The 20,784-nt window shown below is 43.3% G+C and overlaps 1 protein-coding gene across 1 annotated transcript in view; it reads right to left on the reverse strand.

The window, feature by feature from the left end:
• The window catches only part of meis1b (Meis homeobox 1 b), a 79,826-nt gene extending 59,447 nt beyond the window's left edge, over positions 1 to 20,379 (reverse strand). The window contains exons 1-7 of the mRNA XM_074675626.1: positions 19,624 to 20,379; positions 17,711 to 17,931; positions 16,501 to 16,642; positions 16,168 to 16,218; positions 15,551 to 15,601; positions 14,145 to 14,291; positions 5,176 to 5,287 (exon numbers count right to left, since the gene is read on the reverse strand). Coding sequence (XP_074531727.1) covers positions 5,176 to 5,287; positions 14,145 to 14,291; positions 15,551 to 15,601; positions 16,168 to 16,218; positions 16,501 to 16,642; positions 17,711 to 17,931; positions 19,624 to 19,635 — 736 coding nt within the window. The 5' untranslated portion in view covers positions 19,636 to 20,379. The remainder of the gene's footprint in view (positions 1 to 5,175; positions 5,288 to 14,144; positions 14,292 to 15,550; positions 15,602 to 16,167; positions 16,219 to 16,500; positions 16,643 to 17,710; positions 17,932 to 19,623) is intronic.
• Between the last annotated feature and the right edge of the window lie 405 nt (positions 20,380 to 20,784).

Genomic DNA, 20,784 nt, shown 5'->3' on the forward strand with positions numbered 1-20,784 from the left:
GCTTTTAACTTGTGTCATACTTTAAAACTTAAACAAAACTTTAAATTAAGCTGTGACTGACTACTTTATTAGAGCATGATCCATGCGGATTGGATTAAGACATAACTCAGTCAATTAGCAAACCTCCATAAATTTCTTATCAAACCATTACCAGAATGCACTAGCCAACCAAATTCAACAACCTCAAAGATAGACACCAAAAACAACCAGAAATCTCAGGCTGCTATTCTGACAACAGAAATCTAAGCAGAGGCGAACACAAAGCCTTACAGGGAGCTATTTGACTTGGCGCACCACACTGTTCCCTTTACAAATGATCTTGGTAATTGGTGATACATATCTAATAACGCCAGTCATCGCCTCACTCCCTGGATGTTTCTGACGAGCAGTAAGGGAAACCCTGTAGCTATTCAAAAACAGAGCAAACACTCTGCTCTGCTAGCATCCACACAGCTGCAGCTGTCCGATTCACTGCCTGAATGTTATTCTGTTTCCCTCGGAGAAGCCAAGGGGTGTCCTTACAAATTCACAGGCAAAGAGGGGTACTTTATACTGGGAGAAAAAGAGAGGGCCCCGCTCATGTCTGTGAGGGGGGACACCCCCCCTCCATCGCAATGCATATATGATCTGTTGGCTTTTCCTCTGCCCTTCGAGCATTACTCTTCACAGAGAGGCATGATCCAAGGCAACAACAGCTAGAATGAGGCTCCTCCAGAGGGCTTCTGGGTATTAAACAAAGGGGTCTGTTGGTAGGAACTAGCTTGAAAACAGCTGGGCTAATAGAGTGGGACTAATTAACTACAGGGCCGCTCTCTCTCCAACACTCCATGTCGAAGCTTGCTGAATGTTTACAAAGATCTCCCGGAGAAAGGGAGGAGAAAATAAGAGGCTTCTCTCCATTGTCTGCTCTTGTAGGGAAAGAGGAGACACCCAGGACTGATTTTAATGACATGTGTGAAGCAAATGTGATCCTCCCTTCATTTTTTTTATGACTGCCAATGGAATTCAGTGCTAAAAAAGCATACCACCGGCATTGTGGTCAGAGCATAAACACATAACTGTGGACTCAGCATGCCAGCATTATCACCACATGCAAAAAATAAATATGCAGCCTTTATTTAATTACTTGGATTCTTACTATGAGACTGACAAATCACTGCAAACCAACTGTTGGGTAAAAAAATGTAAGAAGAGAGTATCAGATCCTCCAACTGAGGTCAAAAACACATCTATTGAGACCTATGGTCTTACATAAAATTGAGACCTCCTCAAGTTCCTGCAGCTCTATACCTTTCAGAGAGCGACTGCTATGTTTCTGGGTGGAGATGGAGATTTTTACACTGGTGGGCAGTGAACCGTTCAAATAAGAGGGCATAGCGAAGCATGTGTTTATGCCTCAGAAAAAAAAGGCTGATAGAGGAGACCTGAGTTCACTTGTTAAAGGCCCTCAACCATCCAGCATCCTTCCTCTGAGCTGTTACGCTCTGCTTGAGAGAGAGGATGAAGGGAGGAGGGCAAAAGATAGAGTGAAGGAACTAGAGAAACACAGAGAGCAAGAGGTTTTATAAAAGGGAAGTAAAGGGTGGATCTATAGGCTGAGAACAAGAAGTGAAAAAGCGGATTGAAGAAGAGATGGTAGAAGGGATAGACTGCATGAGGGAGAAGGAGGGATGGCCATTATGTGTAGCTGGACAGGCAGAAAGGAAGAATTGAGGAAAGTGGAGAAGGAAAGGTCAGGGAGAAAGCAATCCATGAAAGGTAGAGGAAGGAGGGATTTGGGGGGAAAAAACAAGGATGAACGTGAAGGAAAGGTAAGAGGAAATAATGAGGTAATTGAAGTGAAATTGAGAAAAAGAAGGAATAAAGAAGAAAAAGGAAAAGAATGCGCGATCAAAAAGAAAGAAAAAAGATGAGAGGAAAATGATGCTAAGATAGAAAAATGGAGATGTGACAAAAGAAAAAGAGAAAGACTAGGAAGGAGAGGAAGCTGAGGGAACAAAGAGAGGTGAGAGAAAGGGAGAGCAGAGGAATAAACAAAGGTACTGTTTTACAGCGAGTGGGAGGCATGGAAGGAAAAGGGGGAGGAGAGAGAAAGAGAAAAGCACGGGGGTTCACAAGGAGAGAGAAACCGACCGAGAGCAAAATGAAAGAGGGAGACGCAAGAGTAGGTGGGAGACAAGGGAAAACTGGAGAAGAGAAGGAGGATGCTGAGATGAAAGAGTGTGAGAGAGAGAAAGAGAGACAGCGGGGTGAATCTGTCGGGAGGGAGCGAGCAAAGTGCCAAACAGATAAATAACCAGCTTACTGGGATTACAGAGTGACTGACACACAATTTGCCAGAGCCAAAATGACGTGGCAGTGATAGCTCTTAACCCATATAAACCTGAACACAGTCCAAGATGTCCTCCGGTATTTACTGTTAGCGTCCTGATGCTCTGCACTGTGTGTGTGTGTGTGTGTGTGTGTGTGTGTGTGTGTGTGTGTGTGTGTGTGTGTGTGTGTGTGTGTGTGTGTGTGTGTGTGTGTGTGTGTGTGTGCGTGTGTGTGTGCGTGTGTGTGTGTGTCCTCACACATGAGCAGCACATAAACAAAATCAATCTCACACATATATGCAGAAATCAGTGTGTCTTTAGACCCAATAAAAAAGACCATGAAAGATCTATTTAATACTGCTGAAGTAAAAATACCAAAATTAATAAAATTATATGATACAGCCAAAAGAATTTGGACACCAAACAATATATCTATAAGAGTCTTTTTGGGGTATTTCATACAAACGCTGTACACAATAAAACGCTTCTATGAAAGCCTCAGCTAAAAGAGCAACACAAAGCTGCAAATGGGCTAAGTGATATAACTGCACAGAGCAATGTTAACAGTAAGACTTTAAAAAGTAATAATAAACCCCTCTTTGTTTGCATACAAAAAGTTGTTCAAACATCACAACTTTAACTGAGCTCTGTATTCATTTGAGGCTTGAAACCTGAGGCATCTAAGGTCAAAAAAAGATGGGTGAGGAACGAACAAATTAAGGGACTTTTTTATTTTCTGAATATAAAAAACTTGATCTAAAGACCCAAACATTACCAACATCTACTGATCTTCTAAGATCAGTTATAATGTTTCAAACCAGCCCATTCACCAAGCTGATGTTAACCACATTTACACACTCAGAATGTACACATCTACACACACACACACACACAACTCTACATTTTACCCTCTAATGAACTTCAACAACAAACAAAAACCTGCAATAAACAAAGAGAGAATTGGTGGGGGTATATGAGGGACATACGAGGATTGAGAGCGAGAGATGAGAGGGAGAGAAAGAGAGTAAGAGGAGGCGGGCCGTCATAAGGAGTGGGCCTATAATTGGAAAGATGTGAAAAATGAAGTGTCAGTTTGGTCAATAGAGGGCAAAGGTCACAGAAGCAGGAGCCCAAACCCGGCACAGAGCACGCTCATTAGAGCGACCAATCAGCTTTTGCCTGGCTGCCCCAGACCATTAGTCATCAGAGGTAAAGGCGTGCATAGACACACACACACACACAAACACACACACACACACACACACACACACACACACACACACACACACACACACACACACACACACACACACACACACACACACACACACACACACACACACACACACAAACTCATGTGAGCAAACACACACAGACAGTTCTGCTCTGTCTTTCCCTGTTTCACTGTAATCTCACTTTTTTTTTACTGTTGTACTTTTCCAGATAGTCTGTCCATCTTTGACTTTTTGTCTCGTGATTCACCTCTCACCTGTCACTTCTTTAGGTCCTCTTTAGCAATAATAACATGAGATAAACAGACTGTGTGTGGTGTGTGTGTTTGTGTGTGCGTGTAAGAAAAAAAGAGAATATATGTAAAAGAGTAAAAGAAAGGATGAGACTGGGTATGAGACAGACAAAGACAGACACATTGGTGTGTGTGTGTGTGTGTGTGTGTGTGTGTGTGTGTGTGTGTGTGTGTGTGTGTGTGTGTGTGTGTGTGTGTGTGTGTGTGTGTGTGTGTGTGTGTGTGTGTGTGTGTGTGTGTGTGTGTGTGTGTGTGTGTGTGTTGACTGTATAAATGGCTCAGTGGAGTGTAAGCCATGGCGGTGCTCTCTGCTCCCACCCAGGCTCTGCCTCCTGGCACTGGCAACCGTGCAAACTGCTCGCCTTGACATCACCTTCAATAATATATGAAGTTGCTTTTTTGCCTACAGTTTGTTTGCAACAGCCCCCCTCCACCATCAACACTGACCCATTCTCCCACTATTCCCTTTTTCTGTCTGTCTCCTAAATGTAAACACATATTATGAGAATGCATACACACCCAGCCTCAGCAGTTATCCAGCCAAAAAGGATGTAGTGGAATGTGTGAAACCATTTATATTTAAGACTGTACACAAAATACATAAAAATTTATGATGTAACTTAGAATTAATTTCCTTTTACATTCAGCACAGTTTGCTTTTTCTTACTTGAAGTGACTGCCAAAGATGCAAGCTACATGCAGTAAGGTCAGAAAGCTCCAAGGCTACCACTATCTGAGATATGACTGAGAGAAAATAAAAATAGAAAAACTTCAGCTTTTGTTTTGTTGCAAAGAAAAACAGTCTCTCATTATCTCAACACCCATTGGGATACCAATAAGATTATTACAGGCAAGAATTTCTTTAAATAAGTGCACAGTACCTGCTGGTACTGAGACATGACAACTGCCATCAAACAGATGAAACAAAAAAAGAATAAAAAGCCATTTATGTTTAAGGAGGTCTGCAACCCAAAAGAAAAACTGAGCCTAAATACAACCAAACAAGCTCAGACGTAAAGCAAACAACTGCCAAAGGACAGCTGCATAAAACAAACTTTTACAGACCAGAAATCACATTATCATTTTCATCTACCAGTGTGTCTACCAGCTCTCCTTGCTCACTGTGACCTCTGACCTCTCTGTCACTCACTACCAGTAAACGTGAACAACTGAAAAGGTAAATCCTCCTGAACAAGGCAGAAAGAGCCTGTTGGGTGTGTTCTGGACCAATGTTTTCTATTTGCTACATGCAGACATTAACTTAAGGACTTTTATGTCCATGTGAACTACATCTCCTCCCTTTCATCTAATTAGTGATGAGACGAATCAGATACTGACCTTGTTCGCTGCTGTTGTCGCCGCTGTGTGATGTGTGTCCACCACTGGATGGGCCTGGCGTTCCCCCAGAGCGCGTGGATGCCGTGTCATCGTGATCTCTGTTCCAGGACGTCTGATTTACAAAGAAAGAAAAAAGGAGATCAGTCATCACATTTAATTGTCTTCTTCCTGCCACCATCAGTTTATCTTCATATCCTTTATTCTTTTAGGATCGCTGAAAACTTCTCTTTCCAGACGCTGTAAATTACGAGGGGGGAAGCAGACACACATGCAACAGAACACACCCCAAACTTAATTTGTAATTTGCCCTGTCATGCACCATGTGTGTGCCCCTGCAACAATCTTATGGCATGAGGATTATTGGAGCTGGTTGTGGAGAAAGGCCGACACAAATAGCAAAAGAACATGTTGTATTAGTTCCCAGCTTTCTGAGGCATGCAATCCACGGCTGCCTCCATTTGGCTCAAACCACTAGCAGATGAAAATACAAAACAGCTACAACTTAAGATAGGCCGCAGCCAGCGCCAGGGAGTGATGTCATCCAAGCAGAGCAGACCATAGAGAGTGAGAGGTAAATAACTCAAAGTATTGCTACATTCATATAAATAGTGTGTTTAGTCCAAAAAATATGAAACAAAAATGGATGACCAATCCCACTAATGTGGATTTAAATTTCATTTCAGGGAAGCGAAGCCAAGACACAGACATAACCAAATAAGCTGAAAGTTTCCCACAGTCTTTTCTCATATACAAAATGAAACAAAAGTATTGCATGACGGACCAACCTGAAGCTTTATAACTTTATATAGACAAAGGAAAAAGTTGCAGTGGAAGCTCGTTCCTTTCTGTATGACTCCAAAAAAAAGTAACACATAAACACGAGCAGCTGACTAGACAAGAGATGCAGCAGACTTTGTTTTATATATAGTAATCTGTGTGTGTGTATGTGTGTGTGTGTGTGTAAAAATAGTCCTGACTGAAAGGATAATATACACACAGGTAAGAAGACATCAGAAAAGACATGTTAAGTTCCCTCAAACAGCTGCACACTTACACATACATATACTTGCACACACACACATATAGTATACCCGGCAAAAAACACACACTGATATCACACACTGCCCCATACGAAGCTGCTACACATTATTGAAACTAAACCAGATGTAACCTCTTATCTCTGTGGGCCTCTGAAAAGCCACATTAGCACTGAGGACAGGAGGGAAAAGGGACTTGAAAATAGAAGGAAATGGAATCTAATGCCTTATCACACACAACCAGCTATCACAAAAAACACACAACAAACAAAACACCTCTGCCTGCTCCACTCTGCCACCCGTGTGAGTCTATCTTTTCTCTACCAAATCAAATGAAGCTGATATCAAGGGGCAATGTGGCATCTGCATCTCGCTTTTAGGGCTACGTGACGAAATGAGTGATAGAAACCCACACAGAGGAAGAGAGGAGGGAGAGGCGAGGAGCACACTGGGAAACAACTGGTTTCAATTGGGAAACTCAGAGTAGTGCTGCATCTGTGAAGAGGAGGGTTTGAGCCCGAGTTTGGAATTATAAAAAAATAAAGTAGGCATTAATTCATGACACAAAGTTTGTTTAAAACAAAATGTAGATGGAAGAAAGTAACAGAAAAGAAAATACGAGTCAGCAAATTCAACACATTTGGGCTTCATTAGAGCCCGTTTGATGTTCCTTGGCTATGAAATTATAATCCAGTGCTTACATGGACGATATAATCGTTGTTTTCTAAATTAGGCTTTGAGGCTTTGCAATAAAGAGGAAAGCCACAGTACAAAGGCATGACAAGAATGGTGATTGGGTAGATAAACGTTGATTTTAACGGGGATAAGATACCAGGGGTTTTTTTTACGCCTCTTACAGTCCTTTTTTTTTTTTTTTTTTTTTGGCCAAGCGTGCAACACCAAAAAATGAAACACCCGTGCATGACCGAGAGACTCCAGAGAACATCAGAAGTGAAGTAATCCAGACCACATGCTCAGCATGCAAATAGTTAAAATGGGTTTTTGCCAGCTCCTCAAAAAGTGCTTTTAAAAAATGAGGAGAACTTGTTTATTCAGAGCTTTGTAAAGAAGACTAACACAGCACCCAGGGGGTGTAAAATGGCAAGTATTACAAAAACCCCAGAGTCTTAGCTCACAAAAAAGGATTTTCTTTCTTTTTGCTTTAATTCTGAGACAAATTTCACTTGAAAATATAATTAGAAAGTGCAGGGGGAAATGGCAAACTACTGCATTAGCTGTAATTGAACAAAAGAGCTCTTTGCCTGTTGGGAGGTGGCCTGCTGAGGCCCCATGGGAAAGGAGGCGGAGCTGAGACAGGGCCTGGTGGCATCTCCACAGGGACGAGGAGTTTATTTATAATCACAGGCTGCCCTTGGACCAAACAGGCCCCAGCACTGATCTAACATGCAATTAATACACACACGGGTGAGATCACAAAACTCTCACATACCAGTACACACAGGTCACACAGCATGTGTGTGTGCACGTATGCACATCCATGCACAAACATGCTCAAACACTTTTTTTTTCTGGCTCTTCATGCAAACACTTCTTCATCTACCTTCTGCAAACACATCACAGAACTGCCGTACTCGCACTGCCTCTTTGACAAAAGCACACCTTGACCACATGACACGCACACACCCTGTGCCAACAAGACCTTAGCACACAATGTGGAGGTTCAACTTCAAAATAAGAGCTGTGTAAATTCACAAGATGAATGGATGCACAGAGTTTAGAAAAAGAGCGCTATAAAGTGCGTCTGTCTGCTCACACAGCAACACACTTGGTTTACTCTATGTCCCCCTAATGAGCCACCGTAGTCCCCCTCTCTGCCCCCCCCCTTCTCTCCCTCACTCTCCCATGTGCAGAATGTAGATTAATTCTCTGCTTAATTGTTTAGTAAATTCAATTTTCCACATTCTATTCTACATAGCTTAGCTAAAGTTCTTAAATCTTAAGTCAAGCCAAGGGAACCCTATTTGTGAGCAGTGCATACCTTTTCCCTCTCTTTTTTTCTTTTTTTTTTATTACCATCTCTCTTCCCTTCACCACCCTAATTCGCCGTGAAAAGATTTTCCTTGCTGGAAATTCTGATTCCGCTATGATCGGTGAGGCATTCCAATCCAATGCATTCTCATTGTGCCGCGTCTAAGATGCAGAGGGGGGGCTTCCCTTTCTCACTGTGCCAGGTCCCCATATCATACAAGCGCTCATGCAAGAAATGTTGCCTTGCCAATTCATTTGCAATAATAAAGAAAAATGGTTAAGGTTGTTTTGATTGTGCCCCCCGCCTACCCCTCTTTCCTCACTCTGAAATATCTTTTGTGATGATATGGATATTTACTTTATACTCCATGCCAGTGAGCGTGCGGAATAATCATATGTGCATACTGAGAGGCACAGACATAAATATCCAAATAACCCCCCACATGTACACTCTTCAGAGGTGGTACATCTGAATCAAAGATGACAGTCAGGCTACTCCATCCCCCAGAATGCTTTGGTGCGTGTGTTCGCTGTGGTTGTTTTCTTTAACACAGTTTTTGACCTTTTTCGACAGCGTTGCTTCCTGGAGTTGAAATCTGTGAGAATGCCATGTGTTGCAGCAGCAGCAGCAGCAGCAGCGAGGTGGTCTGCAATGAGTGCGGACACATTCTCGCACTCAGCCCAGCGCTGGTGGGGAAGCTGTCAGTGAAAGGGGCTGAAAGGCCAGCTATTGTAAACTCTTGTTTACTCTGCTTTGCACTGTGACTAGATAAAGCAGGATCTGCCTCTCTGATAACCGGCCAGGCAAGTGCTCGCCCAAACTACCTCCGCTTTCTCTGCTTTCTCCTCCCCTCTCCTCCCCTCACTGCAATATTAGTGCCTCCAAAATGAAAAGAGGGGTTGGTAATGGTATGCGTGGTGCAAAAAAAAAAAAGAGTGAGGCAGCAAAGGACCCCCCCTTCCATCCCTCTCCCTCTACACTCCCCTTCCTCTCTAACTCTCCACAATAGACAAAGAAAGAAGAAATAACCTTATAATTGCTGAAGGGGGTGAGGGAGAAAACTGGATTTGGTCTCTTGAGTAAGTAAAGTATGCTACACCGAATAGCCGTCAGGTACTCTTCAATCTGCCTTTTTTTTTTTCTTAAAAAAATGGTGGATTCACCTCAAAGAGGCAACCAAAGATAATTACATGTTTGAGATAATTACCAAAGCTTTCAAAGTCCATTTAGACGACACTCACAGAAACTGACAAACTGATTTCTTTCTCTCTGGCCTTTCCACTTCAGGCTTCCTTGTTTACTCTCTGTGAGCTGAAATCCAAACAAAAACATTAACTTGAGTGTTCTCCCCCTCCACACTGTCTAACCCCAAAAAGCATATTCTATTATTTTACGGCTGTGAATGAAAAGACAGACGTAATTTCTTAATAACATGTTTTGCTGTGGTTTCTTCGTTAGCCTAGCGTAGCTCGCTGCAGAGGGATGTTCTGCGAGGATCCCTTGGAGACGGGTTGTTTGTGACGGCGGCCATTGTCAGAGGCTTGCGGGGGGTTAAGGGGGAGAGGAACTTTCCATTAGCTAAGTACACATGTGTTAAGCCCAGGTTATTGTTTACTTAGCCAAAGAGACCACAGCAAGCCTTGGGGACAGACATGGCCGCCCTTCAGAAGTAACACGAGTCACAAGCCAGGAACTTTATTTGCGATTGAGATTTGAAGAAGGGGTCTTAACAGAGTATCCACAACACCGGTATACACTAGTATTTAGTAATGCTTTTTGATTAAAAGTCAACCAATATGACACCTGTGGAAAATCTAGAAGTTAACTTAAAGAAAAGTGCAGAATAGATGTATAAATACATATGAAGCTCCTGATGTTTTCTTTGAAGTCACTCTGGCCTTGATTTGCTCAATCAGAATCACCCCTACTTGCTATTCCAGCACAATAATGAAGAGGCTAAGAAACACACAAGTCACGTGGTCGCCTCTTTGTATCACTTGTTGAATCCTTAACAGCCGCCCTGCATTCACTCCCCAAATGGAAAAAAAGGGAGTTCAGGGGAAGGGAGGGAGGAGTGGGTGTAAAGGAGGGAGGGGGCGAGTGAGGGTCAAACCTCTCCTCTATTCAACTACAAAAGCCGCTATTACCAACAATCACCAGCATGATTCAAAAGTTTGTATTAAGATCAGCAGCGTGCCACTGTAGGAGAGAGGGAATGAAATAAGAGGGAGAGTGCGTGTGCACGGCTTTTAAGTCGGGTGTAACTCGATCCATACTTCAACAAGAAGCAGATAGATTAGCGATAGCGGTGTACTGATTAGGAAAATAGTGGCTGACCCCAGCGGTCAGGGTTTCCATTGACCTAGGAGGGTTGGCGAGGGAGGGGGGGGTCACTCTTTGACCGCCATAGTTACCTAAACTAACACTGCTGGGTCCCTCTGACCTGGAAACCAGCACTTGTACGCCATAACAGTGCCAATTGTTGGGAAAAGATACAGTGATAGTGCTATCAAGAGTAAATTCTTACACAGTGACCACAACACTGGGCTCACAGAGGCAGGGTTTGTTTGGGGGAGATTGCCAGACTTAAGAATAACATCAACAGACCCTGAATGTATAGATGTTATTTTAGATTGTCTGTGTTTTTGCATTCTTTTTACACCAATTCAATAGCAAAATCAACAATCGCACTCTAAAAATGTCACAGAACCTCTCTGGCCTCTCTACTAAATTAACTCAACAGATCAACTGCTGAGCGTTCAGAATCATTTAAGCCTCTCTTACATCCACAAAAAGGCAGGCGGGGAGATTTTTAAGGGAAAATTTCAATTATTTCCAGCCCCACTTCAGCCTGCATGGCTCAATCAAGACAAGGAGCTCTTGAGACTTGGAGTGAGTCCTCAGCACTATTAGTAGTGTTCTCCTCTACAGCGGAGAGCCTGGGCCTACAGAGTTCATTAGCAAATTGCTCTGCCCCTCCCTGTGCTCTCTGTACAATTAAAGGCAACTGTGCAAATGACGTACAGCGGCGTGGAAATACCTCCTGCTTCTCAAGACAGAGGTGAACATGTGTGGAAGTCAAAAAGGGATGCAATCAGCAGAGTGACTGCTGCTACGTTTCATCAACAAGACGACGATTGAGACAGGCACAGCCATACTCAGTGTGGACACAAGCTCCCCCACATTACAGACAGCTTCAGAATTCTCCCAGAATAGTGAAATTTTACCACCTTTGATGTTTATGTGCAGCTGAGTGCAGAGCAGGATGTGTTTGTCTAATAGTGCAACTGGAAATGTGCTGCTCAAGTGAAGAAATTAAGCAAACATGGTGGGAAGCTCTCCAGGGAGCAGCAGGGAAAGGGTTAAGAAAGTCCAACTGGTGCTAACCAGTCACTCTACTCACATAGCACCTGAGGGGGGTGCTGCATTTATCAGGCCAGTCTCAACACACACACATTCGCACAGCAGCATACACAGAAAAACACACACATTCACCTCCACATATATGCATGCACTTATAGACACATGCATGCACACAGCTCATGCACACACACACACAAAATGACACACACAAACACAGGAGGGTAAGCCCAAACTGGCTGGGCTGCATTCACAAGCCAGCACAGAGCCTCCCTGACTTTTTCACCTCTCAGCTATGCTCTGCTTTCTTTTGAAAGGGGCTCGGCGTCCCTTCGTACTCGCCTGCACAGGCCAACTAACAAAACAATGTAAAGGCATGTAAAGAATATTCAGAAAATTACGGTTATGACGCAAGAGTGCATAATGCAGCAAGAAAGTCTGTGCTATTGGATTGTTGAGTTTAATAAATTCAAAGTTTTTTTTCCCTCCTCTGACATTTTTTTCTCTCCTCTGCTACAGTCGCCTCACTGGAATAAATTGGTTTATGAATAAATGAGCCTGCTTTCTCCATCTTGTTAACATTGTTCTTTTGTGCAAATTTTCAGCATTTTTTTCCAGTCCACTTCAACTTTATGCCCGAGGGCATATATTAAAAATACATATGGAAAGAGATAATGCACACACAACGCTAATTCGTTAAGGGTGTCACTCCCTAACAACAGAGATAAGATGTCATACAAAAATAGCCCACAAAACTCAAAAAAATATATATTCAGCCGCAAGTAAGTTATGAAGCGCAGTGCCATTAGACTGACAATGTAAGTATTCAGCAAGGAGACTGTTTGGATATGCCCATTTACACACAGCCTGCTGCTGAGGACAGGCTCCATGTTATCCTGATGGAACAGAAGCCCATTCCTCAATATTACACTGCTGTCAAAAAGTTTTTCCTGCGTTTTTACACCAACTGTACCCAAAGGTCATTTATATTTTTCTGTCATAGTAGTGTAAACACAAAAGTTATATGGCTTTGCCCTATATTGTCTTTATGTAGGGTCCATCATTACATTGAAAATGGGCCATGTCTTCATCTTACAGTCAATTAAAGCACTGCATCGGTGCCTCAAGCACAACATCATTTTCTTCATATACCTGAAAACTCAGGGGAGTTAACACACCCTATTTCCATGTCTACATACCATAAGGCTTCATCCTTTTTCCTGACCTCATCTATTAAAGAAAAAAAAAACTTTGACAACTGAATCCCCGCGAGAGTACAACAAGCCGTTCAAAGAGACACTTAAATGCACAAGTGGCGTCTATGTTATTTAATTCTGTTCCTGGATTAAATGAAGTATTATCTTCCGGGTGATTTTTCTCATTTCCATAATCAGACATAAGGGGCCTGAGCGGAGGAGTGGGGGTCTTCCCAGTCCGCTCCCAGTCCTGCCATTCAGCCCAGAACATAAAAGCCTGTGGCTGCCTCTCTGCGTCATCAGACCAGCCACTCAACCATATGGAAGTCCACGGATTTAAATTATTTAGCCTAATCGCTTCATTACTTTTTATGTCGGACTATCCAACTAATCCCTTTAATTTGGACACTTGATTTTTTTCTCCCCCCTCTGCATCGGTGTGTATGGGTTCTAAGCGAGTCCTTTAAAACTCTGGGATAGTTTCACTTATTGAATCATTGTCTCATAGCCTGCAACCCTGTCTGCTGCACAAATGACTGGAGCTATTAATGGCCGAAAATCCAGATTTGCATAATTCTAATCATCGGTTGCTGTTATCATTATTTAACGGCAGTGTATGGGCCATTAGGGTCATGCCTGTGCGCGCACTACAATGTCCCCGGAGTGCCAACAGTCAGCGGAGCACATAATGAAGGCTGTGGTTATCTCTGATATCGGCACAAAAGGGAAACACTCCCTAATCTACCTTTAATACCCCGAGCGTCTATAGCTTTTTGGAGAAATAACCAGTCTTATTGGAGCTGAATCTGTGCGCGAAATAAAGGAGGAGGAGAGGAGGGGTCTCGATAAGCAATGTGCACTCATGTCTAAGGAAAAATACTGACAAGACGCGTAATGAAGCGTGAACTCCACAGTGGAGAAAGCAAGGCACCCCAGCCACAGTCTGCAGCCCATCCTGCTGCACAACAACACAGAGAGAGGAGCTGGTATTAATGTTTGATTTCAAAAAGAGACAGAGAAATGGAGATCGGCGCTAAATTAAAATCGACATGAAGCAGGTCAAGTTTATGGCGATGCTTTTTCCAGCTAATCTTCGCAGGTCGGTTCCGGGTTCAAGTCTTAATGGGCCAATAATAGCGACATTATTCAGAAAAATTTCTCATTCCGATGGATGGAATGTAAAACGGCCTTAATCATATGCAAATAACAGCGCAGCGGAGGAGTGACCCAGAATAGCTGAATAGCCAGCAGGGAGAACACACACACACACACACACACACACACACACACACACACACACACACACACACACACACACACACACACACACACACACACACACACACACACACACACTCACACACACACACACAGAAAGAGATGTACCTGATCAAGGGCCACCGATGATCTCGTGATCTCCTCGCTGTCTGATTTAGAGCCACCTTCTCTGTCGTCTATGACCAGGTCGATGGGCATCTTGCCTTTCAAGCAGCTGATGTACCGGTGACAGAAATTATCACACAACTCGTGCACCTTCAGGGAGAGAAGGAAGAATCGTCACACACTGACACACACTCAAATACCCCCTAAAATAAGCAACATCATCCAGCAGCAACTGTGATCACACACACACACATACACACACACACACACACACACACACACACACACACACACACACACACACACACACACACACACACACACACAAAGGGCCTGAAGACTGTTCAGGGCAATTTGGCAAACCCGAGATCACAACACAATTATTGCCGCTAAAAAAGTTTGAATAGATTTGAAAAGAGTTGGCACAAAGGTGACACGTCACTGTTGTAAATTATCAGGCTGAAATAGTCAAAGTTTTGATTTATTAATGTATCATGCCACAAACGTTTCTTAATCCTTGCCCTGGAAATGTAATAAATGAAAATACGATTAATAAATAAAATATGATTGATCTGGACACCCTCAAGCTACAGAGTGTGTCCAGTTCCTGTGCCATGCCATTGCGCTCCATCCAGACTGACAGTAACTTAATTTTTTCCCTCTTAAAATAGAGATATCGTCGAAAATTGACAGTGACAAGAGGGCTCAGAGGCTACAACGCACTCAACAGCCGTGTTAAATTCATCATGGGTGCCCCGGGTAGTGGCCATTAGAGGAGGGTGACCCGCGTGACTGACATTTAAGGTAAACTGTTTAATTTCATCTGATTATTTCATTATCACTGCCAGGGACTGCAGCGCGTCATTACGCACAAGAGTCAAATGTCAGATTGGCAGAAAGATTTCGAAAACTGCAAAGTGCCTGAAACTTTATTTTTAAGAGAGAGGGGGGTGCACGAGATACATGCTGTGAAAACTCAAACTTTGAACAGCTTTGATCATGCTCCGTAACGCTAAAGCTGAGGTTAGAGTTGACCTCACAGGCTACTGTAGTCTATGTACTGATCAGAGTTTTACACCCACTCTGCCTCTCTCCACAGATGGCTGCCCGGGGCCTTTTGCCCTACACACAAAAAAATCATTTCGAAATCTTGCAAAGTTCGCCTATATGTTTCACCTTGCATGCAATTTATGCCAGCATTAAACTTCATTAAGACACGCGGGGAGATTTGCGCACACAGATATCCGTTCCAGTTGTAACAGCTTGCGTCGTGATTAAACGCGGAAGAGAAATGGCTCCATGATTGATTCTGACGCTAATTATAACCGACTAGCAAAAATACATTTCCTCAATACAGCCCATAGGTCTGAAGTTTAGCACAGTGGACAGATACAGTGAGAGAATATTACCTTCTCAAGCTCCAGAAGATGAAATCGTAAAACTTGAATGGCTTGAATCATCTGAAAAATTAAAATAACAATTAAATAATGAGCTGCACACATCTCTTGATATTAAACAGGAACGTTTTTCTCAATACAAGGAACTGCAGACGAGGAAAAATATTCATGTGAATGGATTTTATGTGGTGCTGATATTAAAGTTGGACGTTATTGCAATATGGAGAGCAGGCGTACAGTACAGCCTTGCGCTGCAATAAGCCTCAGAGTCAGAGATCTATTAGCAGCAAAACGTTCCCCTCACATCCCATCCCCAGAATCAAACTGTACAAAGTGAAAAAGCTTCAGTAAAATAACTTTGCAGGCTGAGTTCAAAGGTTTGTGACTGCTGTCTAACAGCGGTCCTTCATCTGCACATAACGACCGGGGGCCATCATGACATCAAAAAGCTCAAAAAAATAAAGAAAGAAAGAAGAAGAAGAAGAGCCTCACCTCCAATCCTGCTCTAACTTTTCAGCAGCATATGGCTGATTTGACACATTTCTACAGCCCACCATAAACATACACAACTATAACTTTGTGATAATACAGGACGTGTTGTTTGTACAAAAATAAAAAAAGCATCTTACCAAATTATCCAATTCTGGATTCGATGAAAATAAAGGCTTTTCTGCCCGAATCTAAAAGCAAAAAAAAAATTATTAATATATGCAACTTATAAGACTGTTCAGTTTTTATTTCATGTGATTTAACTTGGCATGCAGGTTATGATATGGTGATGTTTTCCTACTGCACGCACAGCATACACAGGACGTAAAATGAAAACATTTTCAAATAACTTTTTCATTTTCTTAATTTGCAGAATTAAATCTACGCAGAGTAAGTGGTCCACACAGAATGCTTTCAAGTCAGAGCCCCAGCAGCCCGAGCATGCAGATTACAAAAAGTCAAACTTTCCTGACCTGTTTTGCAAACACTGCTATGTCTTCATTGAAAGATTCCGATGAACAGACGTCTCCTCCCGCCACCCCGGGCTCTCTGGGGGTGCACGTCGCTAATTCACATTTCTCAAAAATCAGTGCAAGCAAGGGGAACAGGGGGTGCCTGGGAACACACACACAATAGCAAATGTCACCAGAGAGAACAGCGCCGGGGTCAAGACTACTCCAGGCTAGATTTAGCCAGCCATGCTACTCTTCAACAACTCGCCCATGGGGATCGCTGCTGCAGCCCGCGTGCTATTATATTATGCAGAGTCTCGGAGAAAGGCTGCAAACAGCGCACAGACCTCTGTGATTAAATCTCAGCGCCTAATAGCATAAAAGCTTCAGAGTCAGTCAACTTAATTCCGTGCACAGGACTCCGGTTGGATCCCTGAAGTGCGTGAGTGTGGATGTGTGTTTGGAGCTACTAAACGTGCATTTATTTGTGTATTATTAAGTGTTTAAGTCATCAGAGTAAACATGTGCAGACTGGTTTCACGCTGAAGGTAGTCAGTAAAATGGCGCAGGATGGCCCAACAAACCTGGCGTGCTTTGCCACTCTGAAAATGTCATGCTAAGATTTTTTAATTAACTTTTGTGAATTAAATAATGAAGCTCAAATATGAAATTAACTTTGCATGTAGCATATTTTAATTTAAGTCTCGCATTTGACATGCAATTATTATAAATGCGTGGTGAAGAGTAGGTATTTATTTTGCACATGACAAACAATGACACTTAAAAAGAAACTACGCACTCAAACGCTAGAATAAATATTAGGCTCCACAATTAAAGGGAACTTTGCTCCATAATTATTTTTAAGGAGTCAAATTATTTCCTTCTACGCAACCCTGGCAGCAACGTGGGTGGACTTAACATTTCCATGCATATTTGGCAACCGTCGAACAAACACAAACGAGATACAAATGATAGACCACAAAGCATGAAAAATTCTTTGTTGTGCAAAAAGAATTTAAGAAGATGAAGGCTGCAGTGACTCTATTTCGGCGCCTCTGTAGCAGCTTTTTATTCCAGTGTTTTCCTTTTCACTTTATACAGACGCACCAGCGTCCCAGGACTGCCCCGGTCTTTACCCCGTTATGGTACTAACTTTGAAACCCCAAACCCACCCTGTCTGCCCCCTCCAGGCCTGCCTTGCCAGAGAGAGAGTTACCCCCACTGAACCTACCCGTATATCGCGTCTTTATCTCTCTTGAGAGCGTCGTTGACGGAGGATCCCATACTGGGGGGCATGGTGTTGGTGTGGGCGGTGTGCGGGTACTGGTGCGAGTGCAGCTGGGGCCCGTGGTTGAGGTGAACCGCCTGCATGGACCGGGCGCCGTGCGGGTCTCCGTACATGGTGGTCGGGATGCCCACCCCGTCCATCCCGTAGTGGGGCAAATCTTCGTACTAAGCACATCAAACACACAGGACCACGGTCAGTACACAGGCGAAACAATTTCCTGAACTTTGGTGACTAGATTGTTTTTAAAACAGCATATCAGAAATATTTTCAAAGACACTTGGGAAAGGAAAAGTGAGGCTTGAACTTTTGCTATTCTTTCAAAAAGGGTAAACTGTATTTCAACTTGGCATGATGTTTTTATCAATTTCAAAATCAAGCCTATAAAGTTCAAAATTTTTGTTAATTTAAAGTTCTTCCAGACAACTTTTTAAAATTATTAAACAAAAGTGACCTCCGTGACACATGCAAAATAAGACACTTTAAAGAATCCCTGTGGTATATTTTTGAGGAAGGATGTAATGAAAACAAGTTTACAGAGCAACAAGACTTGTTAGACAGCAGAATGTTTAAGGAGAAAAAGTCTGGAAAAAATGTTTTGGTGTAAAAAAGCAAAAGTAGTGTTACTGTAAACTTTTTCAGAGTGATAGTTCATGCTCAGAACTAAATGAAACATGTATGAATAATTTAAAGAGTAAAAACACTAACATGCACTACACTAAACGGCTGATTTTTACAATCAGTTTTCACAAGACACTTATTAGTTTTTAACACCAGCAGTGTGTATTACAACAACTGTTTTGAACTTCTAACGTGCAGGGTTCTTCGTTTTAAAGGGTCATAATAGTGCAGTCAGTTGCTCACAGGCAAACACAGAGCAGTGCTGCAACCAACGCATGAAAACGCGTGTTGAGTTTGGAGGACGATATTAGACTGAAGCTCGATATTCAAACTTTTCCACGTGTCACTTTTTTTCTGATATTGTTGTTCAGTCTTAGTGTTTAGTTGTTCTTCGACACTCAGCCGAAGCTTGAAACGTGTTTCAGTGTTAATTCACGTTGGTACAAGCGTAGAATAAAATCTTTACTCTAGGTTTGCGCCTCTAACAAAGTAAAGGCGAGGCTTGAATTATTAATAGTGCTCTCTAGAAGTGACAAACATGTGTCGGGCAGAAAGTAAAAAGCATTCTCACTTAAAGATGGGCTTTTCGACCCTTAAGGCAAAGAGGTGCAAACCCCAGCGTGGTACAACCCGAGAGCCAAACTAGGCAGCTAAATGAGTCCCGAACATCACTGCTTTTGCACCGTTTGCTGTCCGTGAGGGGATCCCAGGCGCTGCTCTAAAGCTGCCCTGGAGTGTGTATGTATCAAAAAGTTTGTCATCAACCCATGAAGAAATTTGCCACTCTGGCTTTATGTTAATATCGCTTGTTTTAGCACAGCGGAGCTGATTCATTTTTCTTTCATAAATGCCCACCTTAATATGAAATGTTGACGGAGTATGAGGAGAAATGTGGAGATTTGTTTTGCCTCTATGCCCTCCCCCATTTTGCTCCCAGTAACTGACCTGTCATAACTAATCTAAAAAACATAGCCGATGTGAGATATGATCACGGTTCTAATGTCCCTCAGCGGACCGGTTCGTGGAGCAAAACGAGCGCGGCCGTGCGTAATAACGTGCCAAAGACGCCGAAAATGAATATACCGTCTCCATGTGTCAGGAATAGGACAGAAACTTTCGCCGCGAGTGTGTCTCCGTGTGGGTATATGTGTCATTAAGCCACGTTACAGCAGCGTTCCATTCAAGCAGACACAGCAGACTTGGAGAAACTTTTTTTGCGGGGGGATTGCGCTACGTACCCGTTGCGCCATAACCCTCCTGACTCCCTGGTCGTCCTTTCACTTTAGATAAATCCCCTCTGAGGCCAGGGTGGAGACGAATTGAAGAAAGAAAATCCAAATAAACTGGAATATGTTTCAGGCAAAATCCTGTACGCCTTGTCTCTTTCCACGGAACGGTGCAGCCAGCCCCCGCTCTCTGCGCAAGTTTAAGCCCAGGCGGCGAATAGGTCCTCAGCTGTCCTCTCCTCGGGGCAGCGGCGCCAGGCTCCTTTCCACAAACCAGGATGAAAATAAAACAGCCCCTCAAACAAAAGTGGCGACTCGCATGGCTTTTTGCCACTCCGCCTGTCAGTCAAAACGCGAGGGCTTGTCAAAAGTACCGGATGAATGATGGTCCGATGCGCGTCTCCACGGGCTCGGCACCACCTAAACGTTAATGGTCACAATCAGAGTTAAAAAATGAAGCAGCTCTCCTCTCGTTTTCTTTGATCACTCTCGGCTCCCGGCTTGATTTTCTTATGCAAAAGCGTCAAGAGGAGATCAAGAGGAGGTGGGGTGATAATTCTGGCTTAGGCTTTCTTAAAGGAGCCACGATCGATGCTGAGCGTATGTGCGTAGATGTGTGTGTGTGTAGTGGTGGTGGTGGTGGTGGATGTGTCTGTATGTGTGTGGGTGCGTGTGTATGCATGAGCCGCCTGCCCCGTTTGTGTACAATGGATGTGTGTGTTGAGCTGAGGAGGAGCGGAGGATCTGGACCAGACTGCTGAAACCCGGAAGTAGTGGTGGCCATAACAGGTCGCGTCTTACACAACGCACCGGGCTGCAGCAAGTCGTGCGGAGAGGAGGGGGGGTGGGAGGACCCTACGAGAGCCAGCAAGACACGGCGCGAGCTTGACCAGCACGGGGATGAACGGCAAATACCCACAAATGAGTTCTGCTGCAGGTCTCAGCCACGGAAAGTGATTTTTTTCTGTGATCACTGAAACCGTCTGAAGTCGGGGAGCGACGCATTCAGCATCTTTGTCTGTGATAAACAACTGTTATTGATCGGCTGACTGAAGCATCCCCTAACTCTGGAAGAGATATTATCAGGTAAGTAATCAGCAGAAAATGGACTGTGTATTGTTTACAATAGTTCCAGAGCTTAAAAACCGGCCAATTCTTTGAGTTTTGCATGTA

This window comes from Halichoeres trimaculatus, unplaced genomic scaffold (assembly GCF_033239565.1).
Source record: "Halichoeres trimaculatus isolate MK-OKI-2021-1 unplaced genomic scaffold, fHalTri1.1 fHalTri1_scaffold_8, whole genome shotgun sequence".
In the NCBI taxonomy this organism is placed as follows: Eukaryota; Metazoa; Chordata; class Actinopteri; order Labriformes; family Labridae; genus Halichoeres; species Halichoeres trimaculatus.